The 17,538-nt window shown below is 55.9% G+C and overlaps 8 protein-coding genes across 8 annotated transcripts; 5 read left to right on the top strand and 3 right to left on the bottom strand.

The window, feature by feature from the left end:
* Positions 1–369: 369 nt before the first annotated feature.
* Positions 370–1,934, top strand: QBC33DRAFT_593641 (cytochrome P450; the record flags this gene model as incomplete). Its single annotated transcript, XM_060431748.1, has 2 exons — positions 370–562; positions 637–1,934. The coding sequence occupies 2 exons, from the start codon at positions 370–372 to the stop codon at positions 1,932–1,934; spliced, it is 1,491 nt and encodes a 496-aa protein (XP_060281123.1).
* A 305-nt stretch (positions 1,935–2,239) lies between these two features.
* On the bottom strand, positions 2,240–3,447 carry QBC33DRAFT_593639 (uncharacterized protein; the record flags this gene model as incomplete). Its single annotated transcript, XM_060431747.1, has 2 exons — positions 2,240–3,233; positions 3,310–3,447. 2 exons carry the CDS (start codon positions 3,445–3,447, stop codon positions 2,328–2,330), a joined length of 1,044 nt encoding a protein of 347 aa, XP_060281122.1. The 3' UTR covers positions 2,240–2,327.
* Positions 3,448–5,090: 1,643 nt separating this feature from the next.
* On the bottom strand, positions 5,091–6,803 carry QBC33DRAFT_579864 (cytochrome P450; the record flags this gene model as incomplete). The annotated part of the gene is made up of 6 exons (XM_060431166.1): positions 5,091–5,172; positions 5,250–5,600; positions 5,668–6,019; positions 6,078–6,416; positions 6,486–6,624; positions 6,699–6,803. The coding sequence occupies 6 exons, from the start codon at positions 6,801–6,803 to the stop codon at positions 5,091–5,093; spliced, it is 1,368 nt and encodes a 455-aa protein (XP_060281121.1).
* Positions 6,804–7,151: 348 nt separating this feature from the next.
* Positions 7,152–8,565, top strand: QBC33DRAFT_621547 (chaperonin 10-like protein). Its single transcript, XM_060432808.1, has 2 exons — positions 7,152–7,740; positions 7,830–8,565. Exons 1-2 carry the CDS (start codon positions 7,338–7,340, stop codon positions 8,486–8,488), a joined length of 1,062 nt encoding a protein of 353 aa, XP_060281120.1. The 5' UTR covers positions 7,152–7,337; the 3' UTR covers positions 8,489–8,565.
* Positions 8,566–9,300: 735 nt separating this feature from the next.
* QBC33DRAFT_612653 (retinal dehydrogenase 2) lies at positions 9,301–11,593 on the bottom strand (the record flags this gene model as incomplete). The annotated part of the gene is made up of 6 exons (XM_060432499.1): positions 11,027–11,593; positions 10,735–10,979; positions 10,146–10,673; positions 9,821–10,088; positions 9,598–9,751; positions 9,301–9,524 (listed from the first exon to the last, which is right to left on the bottom strand). Exons 1-6 carry the CDS (start codon positions 11,105–11,107, stop codon positions 9,301–9,303), a joined length of 1,500 nt encoding a protein of 499 aa, XP_060281119.1. The 5' UTR covers positions 11,108–11,593.
* A 358-nt stretch (positions 11,594–11,951) lies between these two features.
* QBC33DRAFT_561189 (MFS general substrate transporter) lies at positions 11,952–13,936 on the top strand (the record flags this gene model as incomplete). Its single annotated transcript, XM_060430114.1, has 6 exons — positions 11,952–12,033; positions 12,110–12,448; positions 12,519–12,632; positions 12,698–12,780; positions 12,848–13,661; positions 13,719–13,936. 6 exons carry the CDS (start codon positions 11,952–11,954, stop codon positions 13,934–13,936), a joined length of 1,650 nt encoding a protein of 549 aa, XP_060281118.1.
* A 579-nt stretch (positions 13,937–14,515) lies between these two features.
* On the top strand, positions 14,516–15,771 carry QBC33DRAFT_571906 (kinase-like domain-containing protein; the record flags this gene model as incomplete). Its single annotated transcript, XM_060430632.1, has 3 exons — positions 14,516–15,115; positions 15,180–15,511; positions 15,567–15,771. 3 exons carry the CDS (start codon positions 14,516–14,518, stop codon positions 15,769–15,771), a joined length of 1,137 nt encoding a protein of 378 aa, XP_060281117.1.
* Positions 15,772–16,048: 277 nt separating this feature from the next.
* QBC33DRAFT_593622 (uncharacterized protein) lies at positions 16,049–16,712 on the top strand (the record flags this gene model as incomplete). The annotated part of the gene is made up of 1 exon (XM_060431746.1): positions 16,049–16,712. One exon carries the CDS (start codon positions 16,049–16,051, stop codon positions 16,499–16,501), a length of 453 nt encoding a protein of 150 aa, XP_060281116.1. The 3' UTR covers positions 16,502–16,712.
* Between the last annotated feature and the right edge of the window lie 826 nt (positions 16,713–17,538).

Below are 17,538 nucleotides of genomic sequence, written 5' to 3'. Positions count from 1 at the left end.
GGCGAAAGGTGGAGCCGAGGTGGTGGGAAGCATGTAATTATAGGGTTGTGGAGCCGACATACCTAGGTAGATACTCTAAGCCGAAAACCTATGAGCCCACAGAGCCCGCAGAGTAGACGGGGCCGAACTGTTCCTCTTAAATACCAAGAAAGGGGCGAATTCACGGTGTAATTACCTCCCCTGGGAAGACGCCTGAACCCATATTTGGGCCAAAGCTGCACTGCACATCGAGACCTTCTCAAAGACAGTCCATATCGTTGCGTCTTGGGAGTACTCCTTGGAACGATGGCGAGCGCCTTGAAACAGCTATGGGACGTAGCGTCTTTAGCTTGGTCAACACTCAGCTCTCTTCCGCCAACCCAAGTCATCATGGCTGGAAGCCTGGCTATCCCTATTATTTGGGCGACCTTTGCAGCTATTACAGCCTTTTACAACATTCATCTTCATCCGCTCGCCAAATTCCCAGGCCCTCAAGCTGCGTGCCTGTCGCAGAAGTGGCTGTTAGCGCAGTCCAAGACCGGAAAGGCTGAGGAAGTGTTTGAACGACTTCATAAGGAATACGGTATATTTAATCCAATTCTCCGGAGGCTGTACATATGGGGATCAACATCAATTGCTAACGTCCCCGTCCGGTAGGCACACAAGCCCTCCGTATTGGCCCGAACGAGCTGCACATCTCCGACGTTTCCGTTTACAAGACCATCTACAACCAGACATCACCCTATCTAAAGGCTCCGGACTTCTATGGCGCCTTTGGTACTCCACATACGCTCTTTGTAGAGGATGACCCCGCAATGCACAAGGCGCGGCGCCGCATGCTCAACCCCTTCTTCTCACGGGGGGGAATCCTCAAGATCGAGCCCATGATCGTCGCTAAGATCCAGCGTTTACTTGACCGGCTTGAAACAGTCCGCTCGGCCCAAAGCATTAACATATATAACGCTATCCGCTGCGTCACGGTGGACATCATCTCCGAATTTGCTTTCGGCCGCACGCAAGGCCTTACGCAGACAAGCGACGCCAACTTCTACGGGGGCTTCCTAGTCACCTTCGACGCCGTGGCCACCGTGATTTGGGACCAAGCTTACCGACCGTACCTGCGGAAGATCCTTGGAGCAATCCCCAAGGCAATTACACGACGTCTGAGCAGCGAAGTCGCCAAGATCCTCGACTTGGCGCTTGAGTCGGAGCAGTCGCTTGCTGCATATCGCGCCGCGCTCAAAGAGCGCACGGCGGATGACTCGGCGCACGCGACCATCTTCGACGGCCTGCAGGAACTTCCGAGCGATCAGATAGTGGCGGAGGGAGTAGACATTCTCACGGCCGGTTCTGACACGACCGCGCTTTCGGTAACCATGGGCCTCTGGCACATCTCGCACAATGCCAAAGTCAGGGATAAGCTTGTCGGTGCGCTGGTGGAAGCAATCCCAGATCCGACTAGCTTTCCGAGTCTTGTTAAGCTCGAGGAGATCAGCTATCTGACAGCGTGTGTCCGCGAGTCCATCCGCGTCGCCATGGCCGTGCCGGGACGGCTGCCGCGTGTGGTCCCCGACTACAAGAAGACCAACAGCGCCCCCTTGATCGTCGATGGTATGATCATCCCCCCTGGCACTGTTGTCGGCATGTCGGCGTATTCGATGCACAGCAGTGAAGAGCTGTGGGGTCCCGACGCGCGGTCATTCAACCCCGACCGATGGCTGGGCGACGGCGGCAAGGCACTCGACCAGCACATGGTGTCGTTCTCCAAGGGGTTGCGCAGCTGCATCGGGCAGAACCTCGCGTACGCCGAGGCTACGCTGCTTTTGGCACATCTTCTCCGGCGGTACGACGTCCGACTTAGTCCCCAATCGGGAGATCCGGTGCGCATGGATAACTTCACCAACGCTATTCGAGAACCCGGCGTTTTGATAGACCTTAGCAAGCACGATGATTAACTGCACTGCCAGTACTTAGTAAAATGGAAATAAATTTACTCACTTCATGTCTTGAATAAATGGGAATGCTAGCTAGCCAGCCTGCTAGCGCTAGCCGTTGTTGCCGACACAGACCAGTTTACTAGGAGATACGGCGCATCTTTTTCGTCGCCAGTCCTGTTCGCGGACACGATCATGCGGTGGCAGAGCCTGCTTCGCGGCACCCGCAGACGCTATGTCATTGACAGCTCACGCAGCGAAGCGTTCTAGAGGATCGTAACTTTGGATTCGGACCGCAAGTTTGTGCTGAAAGCTAATACAGGCAGTCTCGCCTTGGCGCAAGCTCGGCGAGCACATTGTACATTTTTCATGAGATTGAAAGCGAGCACGCTGTCCCACCTCCTTATTGTCCATCTACTCCTTAAGCCACCCCTTCTTGATGTACTCGGCCTTCAATCTCGGCATCAGCCTCAGCGCATTGCCTGCACGTATCGACTCGATCTCCTGCGGCGTGTACATGCCGCTCTTCTCCGGCCCGTACATCTCGTTGATCGTCGATGACACGTCGTCCTTACCGGTAAAGGGCCAGTCACTGCCCGTCAGCACGTTCTCGGCGCGGATGCCCAGGCTCTTCAGCATGACCGTCTGCACAGCCGTGCCCTGCGAACACTCTATGTAGATGTTGCCGCCGCCGAAGATGTGCTGCAGGGTCTGGCCGTTGTTGTGGTCCGCGATGCGGTTCACCTGCTTGGCACCTGGGCCGCCGACGCCGACGAGCTTGGAGCCCGTCAGCGTGCGGATGCAGCGCTGGAAGAGGAACGGGAAAGAGCCGCCGTTGTGGCTGAAGACCCACTTGACGTTGGGGTACTTTGTGAAGGTGCCCTGATCTACCATGGACATCAGACAGCGCGCCGTCTCCGTCGGAAACTCAATCATCTGCCAGCCGTAGACCTTGGGGTCCAGCGGCGGCATCACCGTCTCGTTGGGGTGCACAAACAACACCACGCCGCGCCGGTCGCACTCGGTCATGATCGGGTCATAGGACGGGTCTCCGAGATACTTGTTGGCCGCGGACGTGGTGATGGCGTAGCCGTCGGGCTTGGTGGAGCACTGCTCCTCGGCGTACTTGAGCGCTTCGATGGTCTCGGCGACGTGGGGAAACGGCAGCGGGGCGAAAGAGCCCACGGAGGCGGGCGCCTTCTCGACCTCGGCTGCCTGGTGGTCGGTGAACTTGCGGCACAGGTCGGCCCACTTCTCGGCGGACCACTCGCTGTTATATTTACTCCAGATGACGGGGGAGTAGACAATGGTTCTGGTGTGCTGCTCGCGGAGGAGACGTCAGCTGGGTGACGGGACGACTCCCTAGGGGGTCGGGGGTTGTGTGGGCGGTTCTTACCAGCTTCTCCATGGCAGTGTCACGCTCCTCTGGGGTTGCGATGACAAACTCCTTCATCGGGCCCAAGACATCGGGCATGAAGTAGTGGAAGTGGACGTCAATAACGGGCACATCGTCTCCTTGCGTGGTGAACGCCATGATGTTGCGTTGTCTGGCTGGCTGATTTCCGCTGTGCAGTTGGCCGGAGAGTGCTTTCTACTTGAGTTACACTGGCCTGAGCGGTATACGCTGGGTACACAGGCGGGATTGTATGTAAATTGGGCTTCAGCGCGAATCCCCTGATTCTGGCCCTCTCCCAGACATAGGAGACAGGGGTGGTAGGGTGCTGGTGCCGGCGGGGCCGGTGGGGCCGGTGTTGGCGAAGTGGAGGTTCCGGTGGTTTAAGATTGCGGGGTCCTCCTTTACAACGTCCTGTGCTCTTCGTCTCTCAGACCACATCGCAGAGTTTGTGCTGCCCCATGGAGACGGCCATTCGGCGACTATTGGAGGACGAGGGCTTAGCTGCCTTCTCTGTCCCGACTAATCTCGGACACAGGAGCCTGCCCGCACCCGGACCGGCGGGCAGAACACGCACTTTGACTTGTCTCCCGAGACTCACGGATGCCAACCGGCCCCTCCCTGGCCCCTGCGCTGTCATTCCTTTAGAGCGATAACCCCCCCCCCCCCCCCCCCAAATTCTCCCCCCGCACTCTACTATGCAGTACATGCAACCACCTTTTCCCCAACCCGAGTGGAGGGAGCTTTTCCTGTAGAGGATTACTTGAACTGCCACCTGAGGTTAGTTCAACATAAAAAAATGACTGTCCCCGTTAAAATACTATCAACTCTATACGCACACTCTATACGTATGTACATCAAATTACTTGTGTTCAACTACTCTCAACGCAACCATCTTAATAACCTTGCGGGGCGGCCTCGACCATGATAACTTCAATGTTGAGTATCTGACGCAGGTCTTGAAGTAATCTAGAATTCACCCCTTTTGGATACGTAGTTGTATAAGCAGCTAGCTATTAATATAATGGTGATAGGATAGGACTTTATTTACCAAGGACGATACTGGAATAGTCAAGTTACATGGGTCGACCAAGGTTCTTACCGGAAGTGATGCTCGGAAACTCCAGAGACCTAGACAGGTCCAGGCTGCAGTACTGCAGCTGGAATGTTGTTACATTAACCATTGCCACTACAAGACTGTAGCTATGTGCAAAGTGTTCTTGGATCAGCGTTCAGAGGGATGTGTCTCAAGCCCACATTTCTACCAGAACTTCAAAGGTGCACAAAGCGAGAGTAGAACAATGTACTATGCACACACTCTCCTGACCATTCCATCCTGCTCTTATCAAGCAATCAAGGCAAAACGACGAACACTGGCCTCTAATTATTGCTAGAGCTACAGGGGCAATCTCGATTCGCCAATTCCTCACATCCGCATAACCCTTCCCCTTTTCCAAGTCCAATGACAGCCCCCATTGACATCCCCCATTGGATACTCCTTCCTCTTCACGGCGCCCGCTTGAAGTACAGAAACACCTTGTCCTCCGCCGGCTTGCCCTGGAAGTTGTCCAAAGTGTGCATGATCTCGGGCGTAGTCTCCGGGTGCAGCTCGACAGTGAAGTTCCTCAGGATGGTGCCGATGTGAATGCGCGTCTGGAAGATGGCAAGGCTGTGGGTTGGTTGGGATTGTCAGCACGCACATGATGGAGAGAGGGTATGTGATACATGTGGCAGTCAGGGTATGGCAGGAGTGGCGCGGGCAGGGTCCAAGGCGCCTCGACGACTTACTTCTGACCGACACAGGCGCGCGGGCCCGTGGAGAAAGTGAGCATGTTGGCAGTCATTTCCGGCGTCGGTTTCTCCCACCTGCTCGTTTTGACCCCGTTAGTCACGCTGTCAATCTCTATGCCCCAGGGTGGGCGAGTGGGGGAGGAGCGACAAACCTCTCGGGCTGGAAGGCCAGAGGGTCAGGGAACACCTCGGGCGACTTGTTCATCGACCATGCGCTCATCGCAATGATGCTCCCACCAGGGACGTGGTAGCCTGCGATCTGGGCGCCCTCGGGAGGGACGACACGCTCGAGCAGCGAGGGCAGCGTCGGGTGCGTTCGCAGCATCTCCTTGACCGTCCAGTCGAGGTAGGGTACCGCCTCGAGGTGCTCGATCGTCACGTCGGCCGGGTCGGGCATCTCGGTGCGCAGGGCCGCCCGCAGCTTCTCCTGCACCGGCCGGTTCTTGGCCAGCTCGTAAAGGCCGTAGGTGACGGTCGTGGCGGTTGTGTCGCCGCCCGCGAGCCTGGGATATGGTGGGACTGGGTCAGCTGCGGACTTCGTCACGGCATTGGTCTTTGCAGGCAGCTTACATGATCTCCATGATCTCGGTCTCGAGCTCCTGCTCCGACAACTTCTCCTTTGGGTTCTTCTCGCCGTGCTCGATGAGACGTTGCAAGATGTCGACGCGGTTCGCGGTCTTGCCAATCTGCTTGTGGTGCCGCCACTGGGCCAGACCACCCTGCGCGTGTTTCAAGGTGCGGTTTTCGGCGGCGCGCCAGTTGGCCAACCTCTTACCTATTGCCCAGCCCGGGAGCTTGCTGGCGAACGGAAACACAGTCTTGACGAGGCCCCACGAGCTGCTGTCGTCAAAATCCTTAACGAACGGGTGGTTGAGCTCGCCGGACGAGATCATGTCATACTCGCCTCCGAACCCAACGTCGGCTTCGTCGCTGCGTCAGAATCCCCTTCATGTCGTCCAGGACCGAGTGCTACTACTTACTGACAACCTCGAACGTGAGGTACCGCGTCCACTTGTACGCCTCCAAGGGCTTGCCGGCCCTCTCAAACTCGTCCAGCTTGGCCAGGAACTTGTAGATGTGGCTGAAGATGTTAGGCGCCATGCCGCAGAGATTCGCACGCGAGAAGGCGGGAAGGAAGGCCCGGCGCAGGATCTGGGCGCGCTCGGGCTTGGTCTCGGAGAAGAGCGAGGAGACGCCGTTGAAGTCGGCAAAGTCGCTGTAGAAGTGGGATTTACGCCATTTGTGCGAGCTGTACACGGTCTTGACGGCGGTGGTGCTGTTGCAGGACATGACACCTGGTGAAATTTCGACGAGCGGGCCTGCGCAGGCGTGTCAGTCGTGGCCAAATGCGGCATACAGGGCAGATTGGAGAGGGGAGCGTGTCGTACCGTATCGGCGGTTCTGCTCGGCCGCGAAGTACATCTTGTTTGACCTGAGCATGGTCAGGGCGAACCTTATGCCAATGGTCTTGTCTAACAAGGAGCCAGGTATGTGCCTTGTTGGCGACAAGAACACGGCGTACACAACCTTGAGCCAGCTAGTCAGTCAAGGTAGGGGGCGATAATCCCGCCGCTTTCGAGCGCTACTCGAAAGAGACATACCTTTGACACAAGATACACGATAAGGACGCCAACAAGGACGCTCAGCTTGTTGTCCATGACAAGAGCCAGCTTCTGCTGCAAGATGGAAGATTGCGCTGAAGCCATGGCTGTGTGCAGTGCGGTCGGTTGAGCAATTCAATTCAGCAGCAGGGTGATACAAGGTGGTGACTGTGGGAAGGACCCAGCAGCAGCACGCTAGGGAGTTTTAGGCCAAACTGTGCAGCGCATGTAATTGCGGCGAAAGGTGAGCAAAGACACCTCGGAAAGGTGGGGGGTCTTCGGGAATAGTGTGGAGAGGAGCTTGCTTAGATGCATTACACCAACAGTTAACCGATCGGCTCGGGATGACGGGCTTCCCCGGGTCCGTTATACAGGCGTAAAGCTCGGGCAGGTAGGGCATGTGCCCGGATGTGCCAGTCGTTGGCGCTGCCAGCATCCAATGCCGCTTCACATGCCGCTTCACATGCCGCTTCATATGCCGCCTCACATACGAGGCTCTGGCGGAGTCTGATTTATCTACCCTGTAATTGGCGATAGAGCAACGACGGACTAGACTGTAAGCACCAAGCAACCTGATAGCACCGCTCACCTCTTTCTCCCCCACAACACGCCCTCCTGCCTCCAACACGTCCGCCAAAGATGACCACCACGGACATTCCCAGCGTTCAGAGCGCCGCCGTCCTCACCGAGGAGTATGGCAAGCCCCATACCTTCCGCACCGACTTCCCCGTCTTGGAGCCCAGCGCCAATGAGGTGCTAGTCAAGCTGCAGGCCTCGGGCGTCTGCAGCGGCGACGTTAACCCGCGCGAGGGTTACCCGCCCGCGCCCAAGGTGCCGCAGCGCCCACTCGTGACAGGCCACGAGGGCGTGGGCATCGTCGTGGCCGTGGGCGACAAGGTCACGGCGTTCAAGGTCGGCGACAGGGTCGGCATGGGATGGCGCTCCGAGGTGTGCAGGAGCTGCACCGAGTGCAATCGCGGCGATGACAACCTGTGCCAGAAACAGAAGATGAATGGCTATCAGACAAACGGCACGTTTCAGGGTGAGTGCTGCCATCATCTTCTGCTCTGCATATCTCTGTCCAACGCGTATCCTACTTTTGCGCATTGCTGACTCCCCCCCCTCCCCCAGAATACGTCACAATCTCGCCCGCCTCACTCATCTCCATCCCGCCCACCACGGTCCCTGCCACGCGCATCGCCCCCCTCCTCTGCGCCGGCGGCACCGCCCTCGCCGGCCTCCGCGCCACCGGCGTCACCACCCCCGGCAAATGGGTCTGCGTCACTGGAGCCGCCGGCGGCGTCGGCGCCCTCGCCTGCCGCTACGCCCTGCATATGGGCCTCAACGTTGTAGCCATCGACAGTGCTCAGAAGGCGACCGTCTGCGAGGCCATGGGCGTGCACGCGTTCGTGGACTACGAGACTGCCGACACGGTCGTGTCTCGCATCATGAAGGCGACAGACGGGAGCGGCGCGCACGGCGTGGTGGTGTGTTCGGCGAACCCGGCGAGCTACAGCCAGGCAATAGACTATGCGGCGGTGGGGGCGCGGATCGTGAGCATTGGGCCGAGCATGGTGCATTTTCACACAGGCCACATGATGACCAAGGGCCTGAGTCTCGTCGCGCAGTGTAATGGCAGCACCAAGGATATCCAGGACGCGGTCAGGCTGGGCGTTGAGGACGGCATCCTGCCGCAGGTGGAGTTGGTTCAGATCGACAAGATTGACGAGGCGCTGGACAAGCTCAAGGCGGGGAAGACGCTCGAGAGACAAGTTGTCGAGTGGTCGTGAGTGGTTGGACAAAGTCTCTACCTCATTTTACCAAGTTGCAGGATTAGCAGATCGATTAGAGTAGTCTCTCTCTCCACACCTCCATTCTCCCCAACTGCATACATGTGTTGGCAACTTCGGTCTAGTCAGATAGATGGAATGGACAAGCGCAACTCACAACATGATGATGATCTTAGGGCGTAACGCTTGGTGGTCTCCTGCTGTATAATGAGGCTTCTAGTCGTCGCGCTGCAACAATGAACTGGCAGTCGTGTTGACTTGGCCAAACTCGGGGAAATGCGCCGGCACATTCTATCTCTCGTATGTTGATCTATCAACAATATGGGCTGTCTGTAATCATGCCATTCTCCTCTCAACATGTCACCACCAGTGTAAAGGTGGTATGATTGGCACGTTTAACCTCACCACTTTTCCTAGAAGTAACACCACATAATATTTTCTTTCCCTGCCATCAGTCAATACTGAATAGCTATTACCTCTACATATACTAGGCTCTGTGCCCATCCAGCGGCCATAGCTCGCTGAACATTTATCACATTCGTTGGTCATCGCATTCGTGAGACCTGCACCCGGCGACACGTTGCAGTCTCTACAGAACAGCAAGCTTGCGAACACTTTACTACATGTGCGAGCACACTACTCCAACCAACACTCGTGGGGGATTTTCTGTTCGTCATTGTATCTAAACCTGTGTGTTTGCATCCGTTGACGCAGACACAAGTTGCCTATAACTAATACGTGTCCCGGTGCAGTTGTCTACTTACGTGGAGATCTCTTAGCATCACACACCTCCCGTCTGCCACGCCGCCACATCAGTGGAAGGGCACATCCTCGTACTTCATGTAGACCGCCTTGGTCTGCAGGTAGTTTTCCACGCCGTACATGTGCATCTCGCTGCCAATCCCCGACTGCTTCCAGCCAGACACCGGCATGTCCATGCCCTGCGTGGGCGCCGAACAATTCAGCCCGACGGCGCCTGCCTCGAGGAACGTTGCAAACTTGAGCGCGCGTTCGACGTCCTTGGTATAGATGGAGCCTAATGGGGTGGGAAGCGGTCAGCGGGGATTGAGAGCAGCAGAGGAGAAACGGAGAATTTGGTGGCGACGCACTGTACAGTCCGTACTCGGTGTTGTTTGCACGCTCGAGCGCCTCCTCGTCGGTCTTGAATGTGTTGAGGATTACGACGGGGCCGAAGATCTCCTCGGTTGCGAGGATCGAGGCGTCCCCCACGTCCTTGATGATGGTCGGCTCGATGAAGTGGCCCTACCAAGCGTGGTAAAGTGAGCCTAAGTTTGTACGCGAAGATACCATCGAGTCATGGAGGAGACGAACCTTGCCGTTCACATCAGCCGCCTTGCCGCCGCACAGCACCGTGCCGTCCTTCTTGCCCTGCTCGAGGATGGAGACGATGCGCTCCTTCTGTATCTTGTCTCCCTGGGGGCCTTGGAAGACGGACTTATCTGATGGGTCACCGATGGACCGGCTCGTCATCAACTTCACGAGCGCTTCCGTGAACTCGTTGGCGATTGACTCGTGCACGAAGACTCTGCTGTTGGCTTGGCAGTGCTGCCCACTGTTGAGGTGGATCGACATCTGGACGCTAGTGCGAGCATGTCAATATGGAAGCTGGCGGGACTCTCTGAACAGCCCGACTTACGCGAGAGCGGCCTTTTGGATATCGGCGTCACCGAAGATGATGGCGGGAGACTTGCCACCAAGCTCCAGGGTGACATTCTTCAGGTTTGAGGCTGCGGCTGCGGCCATGACCTTCTTACCCGTGGCAATCGAGCCGGTAAAGGCGATCTTGCGGATCTTCATGTGGCTCGCAATCAGACTGCCTGTGGTAGGCCCCGTCCCTGTGACGATATTCAAGACCCCAGGGGGAAAGCCGGCCTCCTTGAACAGCGCCGCGACCTTCAGAACCCCCAACGGCGACTTCTCGCTCGACTTGATGATCACGCAGTTACCGGTTGCCAGAGCAGGGGCGGTCTTCATGGCAAACATGATCAAGGAGACGTTCCAGGGCAAGATGCCGGCCACAACGCCATACGGCTGCTTCAACGTGAAGGTGATCATGCCGGGGGTATTCAGGCTCGATTTGCCCTGGACGTGCAGCGCAATGCCGGCATGCTGCGCCATTAGGCCAGCGCAGCCCATCACTTCAAAATGTGCAAATCCAAAGGTACTGAGGCAAAAAGCGTCAGAAGTGCACACTTTGGTGGTGGACACGCCCCGCATATACTGACCGGCCCATTGCCATCCTCTCCAGGTTCCACAACTCCTCCTTGCTCTGACTGATCAGCGTCGACAGCTTGTTGAACAAGCCAGCCTTGACATGGACGGGGGTGTCTCTCCAAGCCGGGAACGCCGCTTCCGCGGCGGCAACGGCGGCATCAACATCTTGAGCCCCTGCTTGGTGTACATCGGCGACAAACTCGTCCGTGGCTGGGTTGTAGAGTTTGTAGGTCTTCTCGGTCTTGGATTCGACAAACTGCAGAAGTGGTCAGCAGGCTGGAACGACGTAGACGCTGCGGTTACTTGATACGCCTGACTGTCTGGCACAGCAGCTTCACTTGCCTCGTTGTTGATAAACAACCTGGTTTCTATCGAGGAAGACATGTCTGGAGGCTTTCTGAGCGACGCTGTTGTGTGAGTGAGGACTACGCACGTGAGTGTAAGTATCGAAAAGATCTATGGCAGGCTATGAGGCGAGCCATTCTCTTCCCCCAAATACCATCGTTATATCCGAGATTCTTGCACAGTCAGGATCTTGAAGACTAATCCCGAGGTCAAGTGCCGGAGATGCTGGCCGGGATGTGGAGGGATGTGATTGCGATTAGTACCTGCATTTGATGAGGGGAATGCGGGGGTGGGCACCCGGAGCCGGAGCCGCAAGGTCCTGCCGATTTGCGACCCAAACTCGAGCCCTCTATGTGGAGCCAGTTAATTAGGTAGAATCTACTGGGGCTGCGCAAGAACTCTACTTCTACCGTTTTTAAAAAAAAGGTATAAACTCATATAGCAGTAGCAGTATAGTGATAGTGGTAGTTATGTGTAATTATTGGGAAGAGGCCTTCATCTAGGCCTGTTCACCTCTTACTCATACCCATGCAGTGCTCGCAGATTAGACTTTGATACCTGCAGTGATATGCTACTCAAAATATGGGGTATGGGGTATGGACAGGGATTCCCCGCATACTACTAGTTACTGTAACCATTGTCACTAGTGGTACATGCGAAGCTTGGGCTGAAGCGCACTTTTCCTCGTAAGGCCATGTTTATTCTTTTACTGGTAGATCCGATCTACTGTCTATATATATACTAGACTTAATTGCCCACTTCTAACGTATCACGCTTCTACCCATCCATCCGTTCACTTGTCATCCACATTTCCGACTCATCCAAAGAGGTTTCCACCTTCGAGCGTCACTCAACCTAATCTGTAGAGCGACAGATCGGCAACATGTCGAAACTCAGACACGCCTTTAGCTTGTCGAAGCAAGAGGTTAGCGATGCGATGCCGCCGGGGACATCGCATTTGATTGGTACGTCCACACAATACCCAGGCGACGATTGACGAGGAAACCCCTACACTGTGGGCTGACCAAGACGTGTTCTCAGACACCAACCTCGTTCGCACCGAGAGCGAGGACCACACGGTTCAGGAGAAGCACATCCATCTTGTGCCCGAGCCGTCTGCCGACCCGGCAGACCCACTCAATTGGCCGCTCTGGCGGAAACAGGTCGTATTGGTCCTGATGGGCCTGTACGCCATCGTCACCAACGTGCAGAGCGCCGTCCTCGCCAGTGCACTGCCCAGCCTAGTGACGGCTTTCGCGACATTCCATCCAGACGGGCCGCCTACCGGCCTCGTACCCTTCTCGCACCTGGCCCACCTCATTGCCGTTAACAGCCTTATGCTTGGCGCGTCTGCCGTGTGGTGGGTGCCGTTATCACACAGTGAGCATTCCCTCGCGACCAACAACGTCTCTGCGATAATTATATCACGACTGACTCGTTGCCAACCAAGCGTTTGGACGCCGACCTATCATCCTCGTCAACCTTCTGATCCTCTGTGGCGGCTCGGTGTGGTGTGGCAAGGCTACGTCTTTTAATAGTCTTCTTGCTGGGCGACTCATTCAAGGTATGCACGCGCTACACATATCCCGCCCACTGCCCCAATGACGGAAGCTGACAAGATACGTGCAGGATGCGGTGGCGGTGCTGCAGACGCTGTCAACGCTGTCGTCATTGGTGAGGTATTCTTCGTGCACCAGAGGGGTCGAGCAATGGTAAGTCTAACTCCTAGGGACATTGATCCCCTCCCAGTTGATGCACCATCTAAGTGTCTTCCTGCAGGCCGTTTACACCGTCTGCCTTGTTGTCGGTGCGCCCTTGGGTGGTCTCGTCGGCGGATACATCACCGGAAGCCTTGGCTGGCGCTGGACCATGTACATTCCCGCCATCATCTCCGGCATCTTGTTCCTGATGTGCTTCTTCTTCCTCCCGGAGACCCTCTTTGAGCGCCATACTTCGCCAAATGGCGCGCCGGACTCGGAGGAGAGCGCACTGGAGAAAACGGCAGCGTTTGGAGAGGCAGCCCACGCTGAACTTGCGCCACCACCAGGTGGCTACGCTCCCTTCACTTTCGCCAGATCACTCAAGGTCGGCATCTATCGTCCGGGACTCCTCAAGCGCCTCTGGATGCCCTACCTGACGCTGCGGCTCCCCGGAACGTGGATGGTCATCCTGCACTACGGTGGCTTGGTCGGCTTGATCGTCACCGCCAGCGTCGTAGGCCCTCAGCTGCTCACCGCCCCGCCGTACCTCTGGGGCTCTAGCAACGGCCTCTTCAACATCGGCGGCTTGATCGGCGGCCTCTTGGGCCTCGTTTATGCGTACCTCTCCACCGACTGGTGGTCTAAGCGCAATGCCAAAAGAGAGGTCCACGGCTATGCGGAGCCCGAGACAAGGCTGCCCCTTATGCTGCCGTCGCTTGTCATCGCCACCATGGGACCTCTCGTGTTTGGCCTGTGCGCCGCGAATCCTTCGCCGCATGGCTGGGTCGGCCTCTGTTTTGGACTGGGTCTCATTTGTTTCTCGCTCATGCAGGTGGGATCGGTCGGCTTCAACTACATCCTGGATGCCTATGGAGGCCTCTCCGGTGACTGCTGTAAGTTTTCTTGGTCCTCATGTCTTGAGTTGTGCACAGCCCTAACACCGCTGCTAGTCTTGTGTGTAACACTTTTCCGCGCTATTTTGGGCTTCGTCTGGTCGTTTGTTGTCGGCACTTGGATTGACCGTGATGGTGTCGCGCTGGTGTTTGGTATGTTCACACTGTTGATGGGGGTATTCTCCCTATCCGTGCTGCCGGTCTGGATCTTCGGGAAGAGGCTGCGCATTGCAACTGCGGAGTGGGTGAGGCCGAACTTTGCTAAGCCTGAGTGATGCTGTGGTATAATTAATTACTGTAAGAACGTCGTAACATGTTAGCTGGATTTTGCGAGGTCCTATCTACTCTACAGGCGACTCCGCTCTAGTCAAGCGTCTAATTCCTTTTCCTGCCCATTGAGATGAGCCATGGTGGTGTGCCGATGGTCTATGGACAATTATCTTACATGATGGTACCTACTTTCCCGCTTGAAGACGATGCAATGAAATCCTTTTTACATAATGCCAAGCCTCCCTGATCGAAGCATTTCCGGTCCACTTGACAAACTACTTGTACGCTCTCATCGAGTAAAAGTACTCATGCAGACATATTCGACTTAATGCTGAAGCTCCCCGGCATTAGTGGACGCTAATGAGCCGTGCTATATTAGTGTGTCAATCAGATATGTTAATTGGGCCGAGTTCTCAACTACCAGGGACGGCGGCGAGAGGCGACTGTGAACATGGACTGGATGCGACCGTTGGTTCAGCCGCAGGGACCATTCCCTCTTCTGCTCATTCGTCGAGAGGTCGATAAGAGCCGTCGTCCACTCGGTCCCGTCCACGTCAGCATGGTCCTGCTTTTGCGAAGCACATATGCCGCTGCCGACTCCATCGCTGGAGGCAGCTGGCAACAACATCAACTCGCCCGCCTTGTACAGAGATAAGAGCTTCGAGGATCTTGTGAGTGAAAACCAAAGAACAGGCATCGACGGATGTGGAAACGAGGCTTGGTACATCAGTCACTCGGCTCTGAAGCAGCATTGGGAAGAGTCAGAAATCGCCAAGGTCCTCGATTTACATCAACCTCCCATTGCTGGGTGTTCACGAACTATTGCAGAGTCCTATTTGCGTGTCTGGTCCATACTTGTGTTCATTGGCCGACCGGAATTCACTGATGATTTCATTTCGGCCAACTGGGACGATGTACACTTACCGATGGACCCCAATAGCGGCCCCTATCGTAGGGTCCCAACACCGGCGTTCACGGCAGTGCTGGAGGGTTTCCGCCAATCGCAATGGCCGTTCTTCCCAGTCCAGTTCACCAAGGACCGTAGAATGCATAAACGCAAGTTAGACAAGCGCTGCGTGTTGCCTGTCGTCTACGACGGGACACTGACCGACCATGTCGCCGCCTCCACCACCACCGTCGTGAGAAAGGTCCAGCTTCAAGAGGACTGCACCGATTTCCCCCATGTTCGTCCAAATACATCCCTACAAGTCGGAATTTGTGTTCGCTCTGCTAACTAACCTGCCGCAGAGAACAGTCGTGTTCAAGGAGTACCAGATGGCGGAGAGCCGCGAGGCTTGGACCAAGGAGGTTGACGCCTTGGAGGTCGCCGATAACCACTGCGAACATATTGTGAAATATTTTGGATCCTTTGAACGGGATGTAAAAGGGGTCGTCATCTTGGAGTATGCGAACGGTGGCAATCTGCTCGACATATTGAAGCGCAACCAACAGCCAAGAAATCTGGAACAAACGAAGGCATTTTGGGAGAGCTTGGTGGCAATACTCCAAGCCCTGGACCAACTGCACCACCTACGACGGACTGCGCAGTCCAAGACTGATCAACCCAGTCGCATTGGCTGGTAAGTAAACTGTCCCTCGCGGTTTTTCATGTCGCTGACGATTGACTTGCAACAGTGCTCACCGAGACATCAAGCCGTCCAACATACTTGTATTTGAAGACCAAGAGGGGTCACCGTTCAAATTTCGATTGAAGCTTGCGAATTTCGGCGCGACTTCCGAGATACAGACCATCCTGGCATCAAATTCAGGCAGGCAGGATAACGATGGGAGTCGGACGTACTGCAAGTTTCCACGACCCGAACTGCAAGGCCCGTCGTAATTACTGACATGCCAATTAGGTGCCCCAGAGGCATCCAGGATTTATCTTGAAGAGGAGCATAGCGCCAGAGAAGTCCCACTTGACTCTGATGTATGGTCTCTGGGATGTGTTTACAGTGAATGCATCTCATGGCTTGGTGGTGGGGAAGACGGCATATCCTTTCCGGACGCGACGAGGTTCTTTCGACCTTCCAAGATCGTGAACAGGTCTTTGTGATCGACGACTCGGAGACGATGTGAAGCATCGAAAGGAAGTGAGAGAGACAGTCGAAGCACTCATGTACATAGTCAAGGCTGCCGATCGCGACGGCATCGAGTTGCGCTTCGCCTCGCGTCCGGAGGTGGCCTACAAAGGCACATCCAGGTTAGGGTTGAAGCGGGCCACGAAACATCTCGTCGACAGGATCCACAATCACCTTAAACACTTCAAGGCCGGAGCCTGTAACATGGAGCATTCCTTGAACACGGTGATCAAGGAAGTGGTCCGCCATGGCGGCCCAACATCCATCACCGTCTTTACAGATGGGATCTGGCAGCATGGGGCGACAGGGCCCGGCGGCGGGGTGGAAGGCACGGTGAAGTCGCTTGTCAGGGACATGCAACAGCGGGGCATGTGGCGCCCCGAGGTCACCATCCAGTTTGTGCGTTTTGGGAGTGACCCTATCGGTATAAAGCGCTTGAGATACCTGGACGACGATCTCAAGAACGAGCCAGGCATGTCTGGGTTGTAAGTGGGATCCAAATCCACACATAAGCATTAAGCGAAGCACGTGACTAACCATCTGAGAATAGTGATATTGTGGACCATAAGTCTCACACAGCGTCTGTGTGGCTTATCCTGATAGGTGCTCTGAGCCAAGCTGGAGATGAATGTGCGGAAGACTTGGAAGGTGATGAAGGGAGAGGCACTGTTGAGGGGGAACATTCTGATGGAAGTTGATGTCGGCTCGCTTAATTAGCAAGCCGACGTAGGCAATAGCCGTTGCCGTTGCCAGCTCCCCTCAAATTATGACAGTGAGATTCTCTCTTAGGTCAGTGTTCGATCCATTCCTGCCCGATAATTTGCACACCCAGCATTGCGCCTGGAGACTCGAGGAACACCTCAATCGCCCTTGGCAAAATGAAAAATTCCATTATGACTGACAATTAACCTCAGGCAGAACAACATCCCATGGACAGCGGCAAAGGGGCGCGGGGCCGCATGATCAATCATCAAGGCCGCCGCGTCATCAGTCGACCCAGCCGATCTATTGAACTGGCCGGCATGGGGCCAGGTGCGCATTCGTCGTGAACTCGACCAGCTCCAGTATCGACCCTGTGCTGCAAATATGGCCTTCCGTCTCCCCACAAACCCTTCTTTGCTGTCGTTTACATTGGGCTGCAAACGGCCTTTCTTGATTATCTGCTAGGCGATAAGCCCAGCACCTGGCCCCTGCGCGCGGGGCTGGTCGTTAGGTGACTCACAAGCGACGGAGGAGTGGGGCTGTGTAACGCCTCGAAGGCCCGGGCCAATATTACACCGGCCCCCACGCGCGGGGCCTAGGAAAGCCTGGTGGCTGAGGTGGCTGAGGTGGCTGGGTCTGCCGCATGAAGTGGCTTCAAGTGATTAGCGTGAGCTTGGCCTAGTAGGAAGGTTCAGAGCTCATCCTAGACTCCAGGCAACTTCGTTCCCAAAGCGAGCGGGACCCTCCATCTATATGCACAAGGTCAAGAGTTCGCCAGAAGTGACAAGCTCTAGCGGGCAGTCGTGATTGCCTAAGAAATGCAG

This window comes from Phialemonium atrogriseum, assembly GCF_030411735.1.
Source record: "Phialemonium atrogriseum strain 8032-3 unplaced genomic scaffold QBC33scaffold_21, whole genome shotgun sequence".
In the NCBI taxonomy this organism is placed as follows: domain Eukaryota; kingdom Fungi; phylum Ascomycota; class Sordariomycetes; order Cephalothecales; family Cephalothecaceae; genus Phialemonium; species Phialemonium atrogriseum.
This window is presented reverse-complemented; position numbering and strand designations above follow the sequence as displayed.

Excerpts from the sequence above, each read along its gene's own strand:
- QBC33DRAFT_621547 (XM_060432808.1), top strand. The coding sequence starts at position 7,338 with ATGACCACCACGGACATTCCCAGCGTTCAGAGCGCCGCCGTCCTCACC. Across the intron at positions 7,741-7,829 it reads GACAAACGGCACGTTTCAGG|AATACGTCACAATCTCGCCC; the intron begins GTGAGTGCTGCC and ends CCCCTCCCCCAG.